General features: G+C 36.1%; 2 protein-coding genes and 1 long non-coding RNA gene across 3 annotated transcripts; all 3 read left to right on the top strand.

The window, feature by feature from the left end:
• The first annotated feature begins 1,219 nt into the window (after positions 1-1,219).
• Positions 1,220-4,242, top strand: LOC137728467 (receptor-like protein EIX2). The gene is made up of 2 exons (XM_068467247.1): positions 1,220-2,406; positions 2,441-4,242. Exons 1-2 carry the CDS (start codon positions 1,264-1,266, stop codon positions 3,689-3,691), a joined length of 2,394 nt encoding a protein of 797 aa, XP_068323348.1. The 5' UTR covers positions 1,220-1,263; the 3' UTR covers positions 3,692-4,242.
• Positions 4,243-6,417: 2,175 nt separating this feature from the next.
• LOC137730085 (uncharacterized) lies at positions 6,418-8,765 on the top strand. Its single transcript, XR_011068084.1, has 3 exons — positions 6,418-6,643; positions 7,359-7,428; positions 8,402-8,765. It is a non-coding gene; the product is annotated as an uncharacterized lncRNA (long non-coding RNA).
• A 6,456-nt stretch (positions 8,766-15,221) lies between these two features.
• Positions 15,222-18,054, top strand: LOC137730127 (receptor-like protein EIX2). The gene has a single exon (XM_068469190.1). The coding sequence runs from the start codon at positions 15,284-15,286 to the stop codon at positions 17,966-17,968; it is 2,685 nt and encodes an 894-aa protein (XP_068325291.1). The 5' UTR covers positions 15,222-15,283; the 3' UTR covers positions 17,969-18,054.
• The last annotated feature ends 47 nt before the right edge of the window (positions 18,055-18,101 follow it).

Raw genomic sequence — 18,101 nt, 5'->3', positions numbered from 1 at the left:
AATTTTAGTTGTAGTTTTTAAATTTAAGTTGTTGTAGTTTTTAAACTTAAATGATAAATTATGTTTGGTCCTTTGACCCTCGGTTGGAAACGATTTTTTGTGACAGGGCTACAACAAGCTCTATGGCCCTCGATTGGAGATGGAGGCAAATATGACACTGTACTGTTCATTAAAATATTAATATCTTGGAGGGCCAGAAGGCTAAAACGAGGGCTGGCCAGAGGGCTCATTTAGCTATATGGCCCTTCAAAATATTAATATTTTAATGAACAGTACATGGTTATATTTGCCTCCATCTCCAACCGAGAGCCAAACATAATTTATTATTTAAAAACTACAACTTAAATTCAAATCCAATAGCTAAGTGACGTCAACTAGCCATTGATAGCTGACATCATGCTGCCACATATATTCCAACACTCCCCATTTGTCGTTCTCTATCTATATTTCTCACTCACCCCTTTGACATGTATATTCCACTAACAAATTAAATTACATAATTAATGCATTGAAATCATAAATTCCACTTTTTCACCTTAAAAGTATGGATCATCTAGTTTAATTTGCTAGTAAAATACATATGTCAACTGAGATTGGAAAAGTAAAATAGAGAAGGTAACTAGTATTTTTCAACAAATAAATAGATAAAATAGTAAAGGTCACATAATATTTTGGTCGACCTTTGTGGTGATTGGGTTGGCTGGCATGTGCAGCAAAAGAGAAGGGGACTCAAGGGAATGGACAGCCTCGACAGTGATTCCGAGTGGCCACCTTTTTATTTTAATTCCCCTAAATTGTATAATTATTCAAAATTATTATAGAAAAGAAAAACAAAAAGTGTGAGAAATTCAAAAATCAAATACTGTTACCCGGGTCAGGGGGTAAGGGCCCATTCACCAACCCTTTCGTTGTCCATGTGCCCTTTCTTTGTCAGACACAGTGTTCCTGCCGTTGATGTCGATGTTGATGGTTTTAAATTTATTGGTTCGTGGCATCCATTAATTGATGTTGGCTATAAATAGCTTTTGGCGTTTTTTCATGCAAAGCACGCTTCTGCAATTCTCCCTTCAATAATTCATTCGTGTAAAACGTGCAGGAAAGTGAATTGGACCCAAGTCAGCCTGAGAGGACCTTGCCAACTTCCGGAGGACTTGGAATTTTCGACGCCATCGATTTCCTAGCAAGCTTCAGCTTCTTATATATTGACTTGAATGCTCACCTCAGTAGCCAGCCATCTGCAACAAAAAGAAAAACTTGGTAAAAATGGATAGTTTCCATGCTTGCTTATTCAACCCTACTTTTCACCTCAACATTTTGCCCTTTCTGGTTTTGGCCCTTTCATATCTTTCTGTCACTGCGAAATCATGCATCGAGGAAGAGAGAGGAGCACTTCTCAGCTTTAAACAACACCTCACCGATCCGTCCGGTAGGCTTTCTTCTTGGGTCGGTCACGATTGCTGTCAATGGGAAGGGATTTCGTGCGACAACCGCACCGGTCACGTTACAAAAATTGACCTCCGTAATACTTATCCAGGTCAGTTGGGAGGTGATGAAGAGTGGGACGAGTCAGCTTATGAAAGGTCTTGGTTGGCAGGTAAGGTAGCTTCATCCTTGCTTATCTTGAAACATTTGAGCTACTTAGACCTGAGTTACAATAATTTCCAAGGGATTCACATTCTTTGTCAACTTCGAACTTTGAGATATCTCAACTTCTCATCTGCATCATCTGGGGGAGAATCTGAATTTCCCAAAAGCATTTTCAACCTTTCTAACCTCAAAACACTTGACCTAAGTAGAAATTCTTTCACCGGTCGTTTTCCTCCCCAACTTGCAAGCCTCGAATCTCTGAAACACCTTGATTTATCTGATAATCACCTCAAAGGTAGAATTCCCAAACTCCTTGGACACTTTTGCAAACTAAAGACCTTAAACCTCGCTGTCAATGAATTTGATGGGGGGATTCAAGAGCTTTTGAGTGGTTTCTCAAATTGCACAAATAACAGATTAGAGTCACTAGATTTGTCTTTCAATGAGTTTGCAACAGAATTGTCTGACTCCTTAAGAGTTCCAACAAACTTGCAGTACCTTGACCTCGAAGCCAACTGGTTTTGGGGCTCTTTTCCAACTTCTTTTGTAAACTTGTCATCCTTGAAAAGTCTAAACCTTAGGGGCAACAACATGAACGGATCTATTCCCGAAAGTTTAGGCCAACTCTCTGAGCTAGTTGACCTGGATTTGTCTGAGAATTCTTGGGAAGGCATTTTAACAGAAACTCATTTGATAAATCTCACAAGACTGCGATCTATTGTTCTGTCCACGGATGGAGCTATGCCGCTCATTTTCAATGTGAGTTATGAGTGGGTTCCCCCCTTCCAGCTCCACAAAATTTCCTTTATAAATTGTAGTGTAGGTCCTGACTTTCCTTCAAATTTCCGGGCCAATTCCTTCAAATTTCGGACAACTGATGCCCAAATTATCATATTTGAATCTTGCGGAGAATCACTTGAATGGTACAATTCCATCCTCTCTATGCAGCATGCAAACCTTGTTACACCTGTCCCTGAGGAGCAATCAGTTATACGGAGAATTCCCGGAAGCATGGAGTGTGTGGCAAAATATAATGGTTGTTGATGTGGCAGACAATAACCTCTCTGGTAATATTCCGAGTTCAGCAGGTGTCCCGAGTTCTCTACGTATATTGAAGATGAACAACAACAATTTTGACGGGAAAATTCCTTTCGAGTTGAAAAATGCAACTTCTTTGAGCAGTATTGATCTTGGAGGCAACAAATTTACCGGAAGTGTTCCTTTATGGATCGGATCAAACTACTCCAAGTTGTCTACTCTGCGTTTGCACTCCAACTTTTTAAGTGGACATATCCCGCGCAATCTTTGCAATCTTCCCTACCTTCACATCCTGGACCTTGGCCATAACAATCTTTCAGGGACTATTCCCAAGTGTTTGAAGAATTTGACTGCTTTGACTTTCTTTCCATACAATAATTATACAGTGCCTTCATATGATGAGGTGCAAACAACAGTCACGACGAAAGGAAGCGAACTCGTTTATTACGAGACTGCTTTGAGATGGGTGTATAGCATTGATCTTTCATCAAATAATTTAGAAGGCGAAATTCCGGAAGAAATGACCAGCCTCATTGCATTGGGGACCTTGAACTTGTCAAGAAATCAGTTAAGGGGAAACATTCCCTCAACTATTGGAAATTTGCGTTGGTTGGAAACTCTTGATCTCTCACACAATCGCCTTTCGGGACAAATTCCTCAAAGTTACTCCTTTTTATCGCTCTTGGCTCATGTGAACTTGTCTTTCAACAACTTGGCCGGAAGAATTCCGTCGGGCAACCAACTTCAGACGCTCGAGGACCCATCCATTTATGAAGGCAATCCATTACTCTGTGGGGTTCCTCTTTTAACCAAGTGTCCGGGAGATGAAACACCGCCTTTTCGCCCTAGTGATGCAGGAGATAATAAAGATGAAGATGATAACGGAAGGCTTTGGCTCTATGTTAGTATCACACTCGGCTTCATCACAGGTTTTTGGGGAGTTTGTGGCACATTAATCGTAAAGAAGTCATGGAGATATGCCTATTTTCGTTTCTTTGACGATATGAAAGATAAAGTAGCATTAGCAATTGTATTGAAAGTGGCTCGGTTGCAAAGAAAAATTTGATTCAAAAAAATGTACTGAACTCATATAGTATTCTTACCATGCGTAATGCTTTCTGTCGGTCTTTATAATGTGTAATAGGCTACTAGGACACGATGTGTTCTGTTTTAAGTACTTCAATTGTTTGCTTTGATTAAGATTTAACTTCAATTGTTTGTCTGAAGTTTGAAATTCAAATTTGATGCAGATAAAAATAATAATGGTCTAACAACAGTTGCCTTCAAGGACTTAATTAGCTATTCAAACAAAACAAAAATGTGGATTTACAAAACGCTGAATAACTTTACAAAGGAACATGTCTTGTGTAACATATATCTAAATCAAATCTGAGCCACTCCCAAAACCTGGAGATCTGGATGAGTGCCCGCCTCCCCCGACCTTGGCAGATTCCGATTAGGCACAAAACCAGGAACATCTTACGAGCACCTCGTGGCAATAATGGATCCAGACTTCTAACATTGGATGGTCCTAGTATCGGACTTGAAGTATCTGAAATTGGATCAGAACCATCCAAATTTGGAGTTAAACTATGAGAAATAATATTGTCCAAACTAATCGATAATGTTTTCACGTGTTAATATCGTTCCATACTTTTAATTTCTACACATATCAATTATTAAAACAAAAAAATCATCGGTTAATGAACAAACATGTGTGTGTGTGTGTGTGTGTGTGTGTGTTACTTTAGTATAAAGTAGGGGGAGGATGGCGCTGTGCAATTTTGGGTTGATTTCATTTTATTTACGTCCATGCCACTGGTTGGCTTCGTGTGTTTGGGCTACTGGAGTTTGTTTGCTCATCCCACCCCTCCCTCTCTCCTCCCAGCTTTCCTAGTCTCTGTCGGTGACTCGAGTAAATTGATAGCAACCAAAAAGATATAATAAAAAAACTAATCATAAAGTAATTTAATAAATTTTTATATATAAAGGATCACATCAAAATGGAAAATTCGTCTGTCATAAACACTTTATTTACAAGAGGTTGAATCGCCAAAATGATGTCTGAAATTTGCATAATAAGTCACTTTGGTCATTGATATTTCAAATCAATAGAAGTGGTTCATGAGATTGTCCACCATCCATCATTTTGGTCATTCCGAAGCTCTTGGCCGGAAGTTTGGGCAATTTTCAAAGTTTCGTAACTCAATTGTTTCTTAACCAAATTTGATCCATAATATATCAAAATGAAGATAGGAAAGTGTAGAATAAGATTAAACCTATTTGGAAGCCCAATGGTTTCCAGAGATGGCCGGAAAATAGCCTCAAAGTTGACTAGTCCGAGGGAAAACTGGAAAACTCGCCGGAAACTTGGTAAACTTTAAACGTTCATAACTTCTTCAATACTCAACAAAATCAAGTGACTGACAAACTAAAATCATACTTCTTGAGGAGACGAAGAGAATGGTACCTTTTTCGACTACTAAATGGCCGTGGTTTGGCTGGAAAATGACTCGAAAGTGGCTATCTTGGTCTTGAGTTAGCCGTAAAAAAAAGGTATCATTCTCTTCGTCTCATCAAGAAGTATGATTTTCGTTTTTGAATCACTTGATTTTGTTGAGTATTGAAGAAGTTATGAACGTTTAAAGTTTACCCAATTTCCAGCCAGTTTACCAGTTTTCCCTCGGATCAGTCAACTTTGAGGCTATTTTCCGATCATCTCTGGCAACCATTGGGCTTCCAAATAGATATAATCTTATTCTTCACTTTCTTATCTTCATTTTGATATATTATGGGTCGAATTTGGTTAAGAAACGATTGAGTTACGAAACTTTAAAAATTGTCCAAACTTCCGGCCAAGAGCTTCGGGACACTTAACGGAATAACCAAAATAATGGACGGTGGACAATCTCAGGAATTACTTCTATTGATTTGAAATCTAAGGACTAAAGTGTTGTATTATGTAAATCTCAAAGACCATTTTAACAATTTAGCTTTATGAGACTACCACTACCCTGCTTCTTCCTCACTTCTTCCTATTATTTCTGCAGTTTGTGGCTATGCAGGGAAAAAGACAAAGTTTATGGAATGGTGCATGGGCACCAACTGAAAAGAAGGAATGGAAAAAAATAAAATAAAATAAAAAGGATGGTGCTTTTGAAAAGGTGAAAGAAAAAATAATAAAAGGGAAGAGGCGCATCGACAGTGCATCACCACAGAAATAAGAGTAATGTTATTCATATCATATTTTTATACCATATTTTCATATCATCTTAAATAATATTTGATGTAGACAATCGCATCATTTGAATTAATCAAATTTTTAAATTTAGTTCATTATTTAATAAACTAATAATTAAAAAAAACTAGTTAATTAAATGATGATTATGATATACGAGGAGTCTTTCTCTTTCCTCTTCTTGGGTTTTGCAAATTTTTCAAATAATGTGACTGTTCACATCAAATGCTACTTAAGAAGGTATAAAAAAATGGTAAAAATAGTATTACTCTAGAAATAGTAGTAAAATATAATAAATAAAATAAAAAGGAGAAATGGGGACAAATGTTTCTGGAGCCATGTGGATGAAAGTCTTCATGTAAACAATAAAGACTTGAATTATCAGTCTTAAAGTCTTCATGTGCACAGTGATGTTACAACAGGTTTTTCATCTGACAATTACAAGAAGCAAACTAACCTTATTTACAAAGTCTTCATGTAAATAGTAAACAATTGAATTATGAGGCTTAAAGTCTATGTGCACAGTAATATTTGCAATTATCAGCTTTCAAATTCTGCATTTGGGCCATCCACCATATTTATAACATTAAAAATTAAAAACAATATAGACAATCATTGAAGAGGACATTAGTCTAATTCAAATGATCAGTTCTTTTATTTCAGAGCAATATTCTAGTGTTGTAATCGTCTGCTCTCTCTCTCCGCCGCGACCGCCGCCAGCCATGCCTCCTGTCATCTAACTATCTATCCTCTCCAAACCATCACCGATTTAATCCCGAGGTATACACTTTTTGGTTTTTCATTTTCATTTTAATTTTTATTTGTTTGATCGGTAAAGGGTTTTGTATTTATTGTATTACTAGGAGAAATAACCTCAAAGAGATGATATTTTGTATTTGATTTCTGAGTATTTGTATAAGAATCACTATTTGGATTAATTGTTGATTTTCAACCTTTTGTCTTTGTTCTTAATACTTTTGAGTTCCAGATGTTAAATACCAGGTTTTTTCATTTAGCATCTTATGAATTTTATGAATTACAGATTCTGCAGTATTTTCCAAGTAGGTGGAAACAAGAACAAGGGAAAACTTTATCTGCATATTCATATATTTTATTTCCTTCAGTTATCCTTGCATTTTACAGTGAGCTAAAGGTAAGCCCTTGCTGGCTTTGATTGTGAATTTCGATGTTATATATAGTTTCATAACAGTACTCTGTTGTGTACTTTCTGTCAACAGATAGATCTTATTGAGTGTCAGATTTTACATGCTTATAGAGATGATTAAAGGTTAAATGCTTATGATGTTGTTTTTACCCTTCCAACTTCGTTTGTTTCTCCCTTTTTTTTCCCTTCGTGTTATTGGTACATACAAGTGTGTCTTTTCTTATTGTTGCACTTTCAAATTCTTAGAAAACACTGATGGGGAGATTCTACATATATTATGTAAATAGATTCTACATATCTGCACACAATACTTACAACACATGGTTATAGTATCGTGCAGAATCTGGACCTGAAAAGTGATGGCATAGGTGTTCTGGCTGGATTGATGACTGTAATCAAGGTATCAGTTAAGCTCTTATTGTGACTGGTAAATTTTGAATAACTGCTGGTTACTGTTAAAATCCCAAATGTATGCAATCCCACATTCCAATTTGTTGTGTGAAGACAAATATCATGCCGAAATGATTAGTCATATGGAAATGCTAAGATCGCAAAATTTCTTTTCGTATCAAACTATTAGGAATGCAAATCTCACCATCTGAAGTTTTTCGTTGACATAATGTTGATCCACACTACATGTTTCATTGCTTTCAAATCTCACCTGTTGTTGCTTGCTTTCAACTTGGCAACAAACCAAACTCATTTGTGGGTTGGTTTATTTGTAATGTTGTATGATGAGGTGGTCGTTTCTGTCTATACATGTTTCTGTTTAATCTATTCTATCCGTTCGATGCACTGCCCTACCAGCGGAAGCGTGACATTCATGAACTATTTTCTTTCAATTCCTCCTTAAACATGAGAGGGCATACTAGCATAAGCTGTTTGGCACAAGATTATTTAAAAGTTATGTAATCGACTCATTTTTCGTGTCATTTCATGTTGGTTGGGTGAAGTTTATTTGGAGTGTTATGAACCTATAATTATGTTATTCGAATTGCAGTATATAAACTCGGTTATTTACTTCTCACGCCATTGAGGCACAAAAATTGTTCCTGCATTGAGTTCTTTATATCAAAATTGAACAAATTTAATTTTCCTTTATAATCAAATGCATTGAAGTAATTGTGAGTTGTATGACATGATTGTTCAATTATGGCCTTGGCCGAGGCCCCTTGCAGTTTACTGAACATTTCATCTACGCCTTGAGCTTTCATATTCTTTGTTAGGCCAAATTAGTTGTGTTGGATTCAAAATATTTCTAAATATTTTTTTTGGTGTGCTTTTGGTCTTTTAACTAAAATTTCATTAGATTTGGTTTTTGAATTTGAAAGTCTCTAAGTTGCTAACAAATTTACTTTGTTTGCAAATATCAGAAATTTGGATTGTTGGAGGAAGAAGTTGGTTCCTTGCCATTTTGAGGTATATAATTATACGCCCTCATTTTTATTCAAAGCCTAATTAGTTATCGACGTTTTTTTATTTATCTTTGTGAAGCTTTCATGCTTGGATTTTAAATATATAATTCAATTTTCTTCGTTTGAGCTTAGAATGGAAATGAGCTTCTTTCTATTTTCTGCACGTATCTGTATCTATCAATTTATGTAAAGCTTGAGATAACTAAGGATATATTTCTACCAAACCCCATTCCAATTGAATGGTTGGTGTATTTGTTCCAGAGAATATTCGAATTGGATGATTGGTTTATTTGTTCTAAACTCCATTAGAATTGTATTTGTATTTCTGCCGTTTATGGATGATTGGTGTAGCTGCTATGATTGTCAGATTGTGTATGTTGGTTATTGTTTAACTGAGCGAATAAAGTTAGCAAAAAAGTAGATGCTATGTCAATGTATGTGAATGGGGAGTGTAGTTACGAAATATATGATTGCATTGATCAGGGATAATGAGTGTCACAGAGTCCTAACTGAGCAATGTATGTAGTGACTCGGTGTAGATGCTGCCCTTTGAATTTGGTGAGTTTTTTTGGGCAAGGGTTTTCAAGTTTTTTGGTTGAATTTATCTTGCTTCGTTTTATTTTTTTAGATGTACAAGAGTAGAAACCTTCCGTACAGAAGCGTCACATCCTCCCTCAACAATTTGTGTCTTTCTGTCGAAATTATTCATGTCTTCCTATATTACGGTTTCAAAAACGATTTCGATATTGTCAGGTTTCCCTGAACAGATTTAATGAAAATGTTTTCCAGCATCTACGGAATCAGACATAGTGAATGCAAACTTTAATCTTCGGATTTTCTCATTGTTGTAATATGTGATAATTTATTTAATCCTGTTAGCCTGCTCTTCGATCAACCAAAAGTGTCTTAGCTGTTATATGCTTTCTTATTGTTAAATCGGTTGTGATTCTATATGATTTGTGTTTCTGAGTGTAAAATTGTTTATGCAATCTTACTTTCACACTCATAACAAAGTCTCAAGCCAAAAAAACCAAAGATAGATAAATTACAATTTGCTTTTCGCACGCGCACCTGCATAACATCCGTCATACCAGTGTTTGCTAAACTACTATTTATGTTTTTTGCTATAGTGCGGAAGATGTCCGCCCACATAAAAAATGAATGACCGCAGTCTCCGTTATCAGTTGCTACAAAGGCGTTCTCCATGTTTTTGCCTTTGAACATATGTGCTTGAAAACTTCCTTGCTGAAACGACAATAGAACAGTTTTTATGCTTTTTGTTAACTGCTTAAATAGGTGCTTGGCCTGCAGGACATGTATTTTGCCACCTTAACTACAAGGGCAAAATACGTGTGGGCTGCATCTTGCTTCTGTTTCTTCAGTGTCTTATGGAAACAAGCATCCTGCATCTTTTTTGCTTTGAACATTAATGCTTGAAAGATTAGTTGTTGAAACAAGAACACACTTTTATGCCTTTTTTGTTTAACTGCTAAAATATTTTGCCATCTTCACTTGAAAAGCAATATATGTGTAAAATGCATGTTGCTTCTATTTGTCAGCATTTTTTGCAACCATATCTTTTGTAATCAGCTCTGTTCAATGTATATAAAAGCCAAACTGCTTATCTTACCAACGCCGTTCACTCATCTATCCTTTTTGTTCGTTTATGATTATGTTGCATTTTTTTTAGGTTAAATGTGTCTTATTCATGTGGTTAAGGTGTGCATTCAAGTCTCGCAGCAACGCGTAAGCATTTTTACTAGTATTAACTAACACATGATCAAATCAAATAGTAAAAAAATCATAAATTACAATCTAATAAGCATATAGCAATAACTATAATCTATTAGAAATTCAAAAAATTTCATCCATTATACATCTATTTCAATAGCATCCTGTATTATTAATTTGGGCTAAGATTAGAAAGCTCAGTTAAATTTAAAAATTAGGACATTATCAAAAATGAAAAATAGAAATCAAGAAATTCGGTGGTGGTGGACAGGAGAGAGGTGGAGCAGGTGGTGGATCCGTGGAGGGTTGGTAGGTTGTGGATGGAAGGAAAAAGGGAATTGGGAATAGGAGGAAAAAGAGATGTGGGCTTTTGGCATTACTAGAAAAATGTCCGCTCTCTGTATCGGGTTTTCAAACTATAACCAACAACAGTTATAAATAATATCTACAGCAAAATTCACCCAAAAGGTTGCAGCAATACAATCGCATTCTCAAATGCAGTAATTAGACAAAGCACATTTTACTTGAGTAATTCCCACAAAACCACAAATTAATAGAGTCATCTCCAAATAATTGAAAAACCAAGAGATAGGTCGATCAATGCGATAAAATAAGCAGTTCAGTTTACATCAATATTCTATTAAGTTGACATAAAAAATCAATATACAATCAAAATGGCGAATTCGGAAGTATATGTTAACCGAAGTTGCAATGGCTCCAGTTCGCTTATATGTTTGAGTGTCGGTGAGGATTTTGATGATTTAGAAGATGCACCTCAGATTGATCGATTGGACAAAGTCTCTTACATTAACCGGCATGTTTATTTAACCTAAACCTTATTGTTTTTCTTTTGGTTCTAAAAAAAAAAAAACATGAAAAAGATGAAGCTGATCATTCCAATTGTAATTGGGATAAAATATTTTTCACTTTTTTTTTTTTTTTTTTTTTTGTTTTAAAAGCTTTTCATTAAAGAAGTGTCTGTTTGTATGGTTAGAGGTTTTTTCATGCCAGCAAACCGTCTCTAATATTCCCAACCGTCAAACAGTAGTAAAAAGGTAATGAAGATGGAGACTATCACAGCTCGTCTCTGATTAAATGCATGTAGATACTGAATTGCAGATGATACTTAGTATCAATGTCTTATAATATGTGTTATGTATATGCTTTTTGTAAGCTTCTTTTCCCTACATTTTTTAGTATAAGAACTCAACTGAATTAGCTATTTCGAAAGAGAGAATGTCAATCATGTGATTTATTATTTCGTTGAGATTGATGGTGTCTGTTAGATTTAGGAAGATGAGATCAAACACCGTTCTGATTTTATGACAGATTTTCATTTTTAGGAATTAATTTGTGGAATAGAATGCACATTGTTGCCCTGCATTTGGTTTGAACTGTGCTCTTATTTGTAGTATCTTATGCATAGATTGAGTGCTCGAGAAAAATTTAGGTCACTGATTCATTAAGTAAGTAGTGTTCTCTTGCATTAAAATTGGTCCTAGCTGTTCCTAGAGTCATGTTATGCATGAACTCCTCATTAACTTTCGCGTGAACTACTAATTATGTGATTGCTTTGTTTTTTAATTTGTCAAAATATTATATCTTTCCTACCATATTCGATCCTTATTTTCGAAGTGAAGTTTCTCCTTCTATTAGGGTTAGTTCTTTGGATTTTCCATATATCAACAGCCTCTGGAAGTCGGTGTACTTAACTATCCTCATCTCTCACACAAGTGAACGTTTAATATTGCATCAGTTGAAGGTGTAAATGTATTGGTGGCGTCATCAATTTATCGATTAAATTGGTACCGCTGAGGATGTCAGATAGATCATGTTAGGGTCCAATCTTTTAAGTTTTGACGGAGTTCATCTATCTTGGATTACAGAGAGTGGTCTACATATCTTCTAAGTAGATTCAGTGGTATAGTGTAATAATGTAATGATGCAAGTGCAACTAAAGAGAGAACATCTGCAGACATGATTTTGCAAAATCATAAAACTCTTAAGAGTTTGAACCGTACCGGAAAGTTTATATGAGTTGAAGGACCCTACTTAAGTCGGCAAGATCATAAGCTCTTGCAGCTTCTCCTCCATATCAGAACCACCTGCAGTCCAACTTAACAAAGATTCAATGCCAAATCAAAGAACAAATCGGCGATAATTTAAACAAAAAGCCCTAATTGTTGTAGAGAGAATTCATATCAAGATAAACTACATTATTTGCTCTGTCGAGGAAGGAGAAGGAAGATGATTTCCTTGCAATGAAAGGCACGAAGCTCCCTCAGAGACCCAAAAAAAGAGCCAAAAATGTTGATAGTTCTCTCTGCAGGTATGTTAAAATTTAAATCACTGTTCTTCAATTTTATTTTTAATTTTAATTTTTGGGTTTAATAATTTAAATATATTTTTTTGTTGGCAGTATTGTTTTACAGGGATGTGGCTGTCTGACTTGACAAGGAATCGATATGAGGTCAGGGAGAAGAAATGTGTGAAGAAGGTAATATGCTGCTCTTTCCTGCTGTTTTCCTCTTTTGTCTTTTTCCTCAGTTTTTTATAAATTTTAAATTTCCACACACCTTCATTACTATGGAAAAGGAAATATATTTTTGCTAGAGAACAAGATCCAACTAGATTTGAGGTCAGGTGTTATATGAAACGGGTTCAATGCTACTGTAGCGTTTCAGTTCAAAAATGTATTGATATATGAATAAAAAACTTACATATGATAATATGTTATTAGACTGTAACTTCGACGATAGACACAATTTATGTAAGGTATTCGTATATAATTGACATTGCTCAAAAGTTTGCGACTAATTGTCATCCATTTTTTGTTTTCTTAGTGGAGGGAATAATTAGGTGCTTAAAGTGGAGAATAATAATATTTAACAATGTCTTTTCATACCAACATTAATAATATTTCTATTGGTGGTGAAAAGTGAAAAACAGCCTGTATTTGATTTATTTATGGAAGTGTATTTTGACATTCTATTTTTTTAGTGTTTTAGACATGTTATTCCTCTTTTGGCTTTTTAGTTAAAATGGTCTTTGACATTATTATAACTCTTTATTTTAATATTTGAGATTTAAAACCGATAAAAATGATCTTTGAGATTATCCACTGACAATCATTTTGGTATTTTAGTAAAAAATCTTTGTTAAATTAAAGAAACTACCAGTTCAAGAGGAAGAGTTGATTTTTAAAATGGTCTCTGAAATTATTATAACTCCGTATTTTAATCTTTGAAATTTAAAATCGATAAAAGTGATCTTTGAGATTGTCTATCGCCAATCATTTTGGTATTTTAGTAAAAAAATCTTTGTTAAATTAAAGAAACAACCAGTTCAAGAGGAAGAGTTGATTTGACAAAAATATCCTCAATTTAACAAAGATTTCTCATGGAACGGTGGGCAAACTTTGGACAATTTATATAAATTTTAAATATCAGGGATGCAAGGGAGGAGTTATGTCAATCTTATAAACAATTTTGGAAAAAAACAAAAAAAATTCCTCGTTTAATTCCAAAAATACAATGTTGTAGGAGCATGACTAGTACTGAAATTTTGATTTCTTTGTAACGCCTAATAACTCCAAATTCTCTTTTATTTGTTTTATGCCAAGTATACAAAATTTAAGATAACAAAGAAGAGGAAATGAAATCACTTGACACGGGTATTCCATTAATAAATTAAATTACATAATTAATGCATTGAAATCATAAAATTAAGAATTATATAATATAGTTTAATTTGCTAGTGGAATACGCATGTGAACTGAGATAGGAAAAGCAAAATGAAGAAGGCAACTAGTATTGTTCAGCAAATAAATAGATAAAATAGTAAAGGTAACATAATATTTTGGTCGACCCTTGTGGTGATTGTGTTGGCTTGCATGTGCAGCAAAAGAGAAGGGGACTCAAGGGAATGGACAGCCTCGACAGTGATTCCGAGTAGCCACCTTTTTTATTTTAATTCCCCTAAATTGTATAATTATTCAAAATTATTATAGAAAAGAAAAACAAAAAGTGTGAGAAATTCAAAAATCAAATACTGTTACCCCGGGTCAGGGGGTAAGGGCCCACTCACCGGCCTTTTCGTAGTCCACATGCCCTTGCTTTGTAGGACACAGTGTTCCTGCCGTCGATGTCGATGATGATGGTTTTTGTCATTTTGAGGATCAACGGCTGAGATGTTCTTGAGCTCTTAGGGGTAGTTATGAGATTTTAGACTTTGGGGTGAGGGCATTTTGGTCAGCAGAATTCATTGACCGGAAAAGTGAGAATTGTACGTGGCTTTTTGACTCGGTCTGTCTGTGACTCTGTGGACGCCACCCAACTCGGCAATTAGATAAACTAGAAATTTCTTTTTCTTTCTCAAATGTGTTTTTTATTTTATTTAAATTTGTTGGTTTCTGGCATCGATTAATTGATGTTGGCTATAAATATCTTTTGGAGTTTTTTTATGCTAATCTCGTGTGTAAAGCTTGCTTCTGTAATTCTCCCTTCAATAGCAAAGCTGTTTCACTTTTCTTTTTGTTACTAATTCCTCATAAAACACACAATTTTCTTATGCTTCGATGTATATCTTACATGTCATTGTGTGGGATCAATTCTTAGTAAAAATATATTTTGAATTTTAAAAAAGCATTGCAAGTGCTTCCTACTAGAAGGGCGTTTTTTGGAAAAAGCATTGTAAGTGCTTTTGGAACTCAAAATTATTTTCTTTAAAAACGTTTTCAATTATTTTAAAAACATTTTGCACACCAAAACACGAAAAGCAAATGTTGAGATCTAACTAAATTTCATTTGACCAAATCTCAACAGTTTATTCGTGAAAAACGGTGTGATATAGACCCAAGCATGGAACCTGAGAGGACTTTGCTTACTTGTAGACTGGGCGGAGGACTTGGAATTTTCGACCCCATCGATTTCCTAGCAAGCTTCAGCTTCTTATATATTCACAGAGGACTTTGCTAACTTGTAGAATGGGCGGAGGACTTGGAATTTTCGACCCCATCGATTTCCTAGCAAGCTTCAGCTTCTTATATATTCACTTGTATCCTCACCTCAGTACCCAGCCATCTGCAACGAAAAGGAAAACTTGGTAAAAATGGATAGGTTTCATGCTTGCTTATTCAACCCTACTTTTCACCTCAATATTTTGCTCTTTCTGGTTTTGGCCTCTTCATATCTTTCAGTCACTGCGAAGTCATGCATTGAGGAAGAGAGAGGAGCACTTCTCAGCTTTAAACAACACCTCGCCGATCCGTCCGGTAGGCTTTCTTCTTGGGTTGGTCAGGATTGCTGTCAATGGGAAGGGATTTCGTGCGACAACCGCACTGGTCACGCTACAAAAATTGACCTCCGTAATACTTATCCAGATCGGTTGGGAGTTGATGAAGAGTGGGACGAGTCGGCTTATGAAAGGTCTTGGTTGGCAGGTACGGTAACTTCATCCTTGCTTACCTTGAAACATTTGAGCTACGTAGACCTAAGTTACAATAATTTCCAAGGGATTCAAATTGTTTGCCAACTTCGAACTTTGAGATATCTCAACATCTCATTTGCATCATCTGTGGGAGAATCTGAATTTCCCAAAAGCATTTTCAACCTTACTAACCTCCAAACACTTGACCTAAGTGGAAATTCTTTCACCGGTCATTTTCCTCCCCAACTTGCAAGCCTCGAATCTCTGAAACACCTTGATTTATCTCATAATCACCTCAAAGGTAGAATTCCCAAACTCCTTGGAAACTTTTGCAAACTAAAGACCTTAAACCTCGGTGACAACGAATTTGATGGGGGGATTCAAGAGCTTTTGAGTGGTTTCTCAAATTGCACAAATAACAGATTAGAGTCCCTAGATTTGTCTATCAATAAGTTTGCAACAGAATTGTCTGACTCCTTAAGAGTTCCAACAAGCTTGCAGCACCTTGACCTTGGAAGCAACTTGTTTTGGGGCTCGTTTCCAACTTCTGTTGGAAACTGGTCATCCTTGAAAAGTCTACGCCTTCCTTACAACAACTTGAACGGATCTATTCCCGAAAGTTTGGGCCAACTCTCTGAGCTAGTTGACCTGGATTTGTCTGAGAATTCATGGGAAGGCATTTTAACAGAAACTCATTTGATAAATCTCACAAGACTGCGATCTATTTATATGTCCACGGATGCAGCTATGCCGCTCATTTTCAATGTGAGTTATGAGTGGAGTCCCCCCTTCCAGCTCCACACAATTTACATTATAAATTGTAGTGTAGGTCCTGCCTTTCCTGTATGGCTTCAATCTCAGACTGAGCTACTTGATGTCACCCTTAGTAGTACCGGAATCTCAAATTCTATACCAGAGGAATGGTTCTTGAACTTATCTTCCAAAGTTGAATATTTGGATTTATCTCGCAACCAAATCTGCACAAAGCTTCAATCCCAACTCAAATTTCCAAATTTATATTATATGGTTTTGAGTCATAATCAATTTGAAGGTCCACTCCCACATTTATCTTCTAATGCCACTTACCTTTTTCTCGAAAGTAATAGTTTTTCCGGGCCTATTCCTTCAAATTTCGGACAACTGATGCCCAGATTAAGAGTTTTGAATCTTGCGGAGAATCACTTGAATGGTACAATTCCGTCCTCTCTATGCGACTTGCAGAACTTGGAAATCCTGTCCCTAAGGAGCAATCAGTTATACGGAGAATTCCCGGACGCATGGAGTGTGTGGCCAAATATAAGGGTTGTTGATGTGGCAGACAATAATCTCTCTGGTAATATTCCGAATTCAATGGGTGTCCCCAGTTCTCTACTTATATTGAAGATGAACAATAACAATTTCGGCGGCGAAATTTCTTTCGAGTTGAAAAATGCAACTTCTTTGGGCTGTATTGATCTTGGAGGCAACAAATTAACCGGAAGTGTTCCTTTATGGATCGGATCAAACTACTCCGAGTTGTCTACGCTGCGTTTGCATTCCAACTTTTTAAGTGGGCACATCCCGCGCCATCTTTGCAATCTTCCCTTCCTTCACATCCTAGACCTCGGCCATAACAATCTTTCAGGGACTATTCCCAAGTGTTTGAAGAATTTGACTGCTTTGAATTTCATTCCAAACGATAATAATACAGCGGCTTCATATTATGATATGCAAACAACAGTCATGGCGAAAGGAAGCGAACTAGTTTATTACGCGCCTGCTTTGAGATGGGTGTACAGTATTGATCTTTCATCAAATAATTTAGAGGGTGAAATTCCTGAAGAAATGACCAGCCTCATTGCACTGGGGACCTTGAACTTGTCAAGAAATCAGTTAAGGGGGAACATTCCCTCAACAATTGGAAATTTGCGTTGGTTGGAAACTCTTGATCTCTCACACAATCGCCTTTCGGGACAAATTCCTCAAAGTTACTCCTCTTTGTCGCTCTTGGCTCATGTGAACTTGTCTTTCAACAACTTGGTTGGAAGAATTCCTTCGGGCAACCAACTCCAGACGCTCGAGGACCCAACCATTTATGAAGGCAATCCATTACTTTGTGGGGTTCCTTTAACTAAGTGCCCTAGAGATGAAACACCGCCTTTTCCCTCTAGTGATGCAGGAGATAATAAAGATGGAGACGATAATGGAAAGCTTTGGCTCTATGTCAGTATCACACTCGGCTTCATCACGGGCTTTTGGGGAGTTTGTGGCACATTAATCGTAAAGAAATCATGGAGGTATGCCTATTTTTGTTTCTTTGATGATATGAAAGATAAAGTAGCATTAGCAATTGCATTGAAAGTGGGTCGGTTGCAAAGAAAAATTTGATTCGAAAAAATGTACTGAACTCATAATAGTATTCTTACTTTGCGTGATGCTTTCTGTTGGTCTTTGTAATGTGTAATAAGCTACTATAACACGATGTGTTCTGTTTTAAGTACCTCAGTTGTTTGCTTTGATT

The sequence above is a fragment of the Pyrus communis genome, chromosome 3, assembly GCF_963583255.1.
Source record: "Pyrus communis chromosome 3, drPyrComm1.1, whole genome shotgun sequence".
Lineage (NCBI taxonomy): Eukaryota > Viridiplantae > Streptophyta > Magnoliopsida > Rosales > Rosaceae > Pyrus > Pyrus communis.
This window is presented reverse-complemented; position numbering and strand designations above follow the sequence as displayed.

Coding starts and splice junctions, on each gene's coding strand:
- LOC137730127 (XM_068469190.1), top strand. CDS start 15,284: ATGGATAGGTTTCATGCTTGCTTATTCAACCCTACTTTTCACCTCAAT.
- LOC137728467 (XM_068467247.1), top strand. CDS start 1,264: ATGGATAGTTTCCATGCTTGCTTATTCAACCCTACTTTTCACCTCAAC. Junction 2,407..2,440: donor TTTCCTTTATAAATTGTAGT/GTAGGTCCTGAC, acceptor ATTTCCGGGCCA/ATTCCTTCAAATTTCGGACA.